This window comes from Myotis davidii, unplaced genomic scaffold, assembly GCF_000327345.1.
Source record: "Myotis davidii unplaced genomic scaffold, ASM32734v1 scaffold189, whole genome shotgun sequence".
Taxonomy (NCBI): domain Eukaryota; kingdom Metazoa; phylum Chordata; class Mammalia; order Chiroptera; family Vespertilionidae; genus Myotis; species Myotis davidii.
Genome location: NW_006383017.1, coordinates 3,711,729 through 3,714,338, shown reverse-complemented (window position 1 = coordinate 3,714,338; position 2,610 = coordinate 3,711,729). Strand labels below are relative to the sequence as shown.

The window sequence follows — 2,610 nt, the reverse complement described above, 5'->3', positions numbered from 1 at the left end:
AGATGCCGCCGCCGCCGAAGCCCAGGCCGGCCAGGAGCGTGCTGGTGACCACCGAGGCCACCGTCGCCTGGCTGCCGCTGGAGGATGGGCCCATCCCGGTCGCCATGGAAACAAATGAGAAGGGGATGCCGGAGGATGTCCAGGTCGAAGACCCCGAGCTGATGGGGGCCATGTCGGCCGAAGAGGCAGGAGACGCCGTGGGCTTGAAAGGGCCACCAGGGAGGAACAAAGAGGAGAAAGCAGAGAAGCGTCGGTCATTAGGCTGGGAGGGAGGTCCTGGTTATGACCCGCAGAGGGTTTTGCAGGTTTTTGTTTTACGCGTGGGCTTTCCCGAAGCTCGGCGCCAAAGCTGACTCAGGTGACCATGGACGGCCACCTCCGCTTTAATGGTTTTTAGTCCCTTCGCACATAGATCAAGCCCCACTTTCACTGCTATTGCTCAGGAGGAGCTCAGTGGCCCAAAAGTGAGTAGCATTAAATTAGGCCCAAAGACAAATATCAAACGAGTGGTCAGCTGGCAACGCCAACTGGTCAGCTGCGCTTGGGTGGCCCTGGACGCGGCGGGAGGCCTCGCTTTCTTATGTCTCTGGCGCTTGTGGACAAGACCTGGCTTTTGGGTCCAGAAGGCCCTCCTGGATCGGGTCCCGCCATCTGACAGGGAGGAGGTAGAGGGACAGGGGAGTGTCCTGTCCATGCCTGCGGGGCGGGCCACCCTGCAGGCTCTGGGACCTGTTCACAGCTCGCACCCCACGTCCTGCACCCTTCAGAGTCTCTGGGCTTATCCAGGCAAAACCTTTGCCCACGGACATGACAGCACAGGTTATTTTATTATTTTACTTACTCCTCACAGCCTCCCACAAGATTGGTGTTACTGTTGTTCCCCTTTTATGGTTCAGGAAACCAAGGCTCCGTGGGCTGTGGTGATGTGCCCAGCATCACCCGGAGAGCGCCAGGGGACTTCCCTCAGCGGGCCTGCCTGACTTCATTGATTGAGTGCCCCCTTGTGTGTGGCACAAGTGGATCACTGCTCCACTTAACAGCTGCCAGCAACATGCCGGGGCTTCCCACACCATCTGGGATGGTCATCACCCATTTTACAGAGGAGGAAACTGAGGCACAGAGATGTCAAGGGCAGCCTGTGTCCAAACCGCAGCTCACTCTCCCCACCGGGCTAGCCTGGTGCTCAAAGATGGGGCTGCACTGAGGGCGGGAGCTGGGGAAACAGCCAGGGCCATGGAGTTCTGAGCTTAATGTTGGTTCTGACAGCCAGAAATCCGTTCAAAACAATATGCCAGGACACCTTAGATTTTATCGTTTTATTGCGAGGTTTTAATTAAAAAACTCTGTAGTTCAAAGAGGATCGAGTTAGCAAATGTAGAGTTCTTAGGTTGGTTCATGAAATGCCCGATGCCACACACAAGGGGGCACTCAGTCAATGAAGTCAGGCAGGCCCGCTGAGGGAAGTCCCCTGGCGCTCTCCGGGTGATGCTGGGCACATCACCACAGCCCACGGAGCCTCGGTTTCCTGAACCATAAAAGGGGAACAACAGTAACACCAATCTTGTGGGAGGCTGTGAGGAGTAAGTAAAATAATCAAATAACCTGTGCTTGAAACCCAGGAAATGCTGAGTAAGTGTTAGGCTATTGTTGTTATCATCAACCATGCGATCACTGTTATGATTATTAGTTGCACTAGAAATGGGAAAACTTAAAGGTATTGATTGAGGCTCCGGAAATTTGAAAATCCACATAGCTTTGGGCAAATGACAACCTCTGGGAATGTCAGCGTGTGTCCAACCAAGGGCTTGGAGCTGGCTGACCTGTTCAATCCTACATCCTATGACCCTACAGATAATAAAGAATTAAAAACCGGACAATTTTTCACCTTGACAAAAAATTATACTGTATAACATTATTGCTTTAACTCTGCTGCACAGCTTGTTTTCCTAATGGATTGAATTATACATAGTGTTTCCCTATCTTCACCTTTTCCCATGAAGCAGTTTCACAACACCACACTGCCACCTCGTGGTGACAGTTTCAACTGCATGCAAATTAACATCCAGGACAAAACAGCGACTTACAAAACATTCCCTACTTACCACTCCTGTTTTCACAATTCTGGTCCCTTGGAATATTCGAGTGGTATTAGCTGAGAAACAAAGAAATTACATTGTAAACCATGGATTTTGTTGTTTTTGTTCCAACAAAACCTTACTTACTGACATAATTGTGAATTACATATAATTTGCATGGAATGAAATATCATTCCTTTTTAGATTTTCTCCCAGTCACTTAAGAAAAACAAACGCTTCTCAGACTGAGTCATTAAAAAACACGCAGAAAGCTGCATCTGGCCTGTGGGCCATAATTTGCTGAATCTTGTCTTAAGAATCAGTAACAATTCTTAAAACTTTTAAGAATTGTTACTGATTTCTGACTTACTGAGGTAAAGCTTACATCGAGTAAAATGCACAAGTCTTAAGTGTATATCCAATTAATGTTTACCCCTGTAAACACCCGTGTGACTACACCCACACTGAGCACAGGCACGCTCCCGCACCCCAGCTGGTCTGCCTGTGCCCCATCCACTCAACACCCACCCCCTTT

At 49.7% G+C, this 2,610-nt stretch overlaps 1 protein-coding gene across 1 annotated transcript in view; it reads right to left on the bottom strand.

Annotated features, from left to right (window-relative positions):
• Positions 1–2,610, bottom strand: part of PTPRG (protein tyrosine phosphatase, receptor type G) — a 531,589-nt gene that overhangs the window by 77,061 nt on the left and 451,918 nt on the right. The window contains exons 11-12 of the mRNA XM_015558213.1: positions 2,103–2,152; positions 7–202 (exon numbers count right to left, since the gene is read on the bottom strand). Of these exons, the coding sequence (XP_015413699.1) occupies positions 7–202; positions 2,103–2,152 (246 nt within the window). The remainder of the gene's footprint in view (positions 1–6; positions 203–2,102; positions 2,153–2,610) is intronic.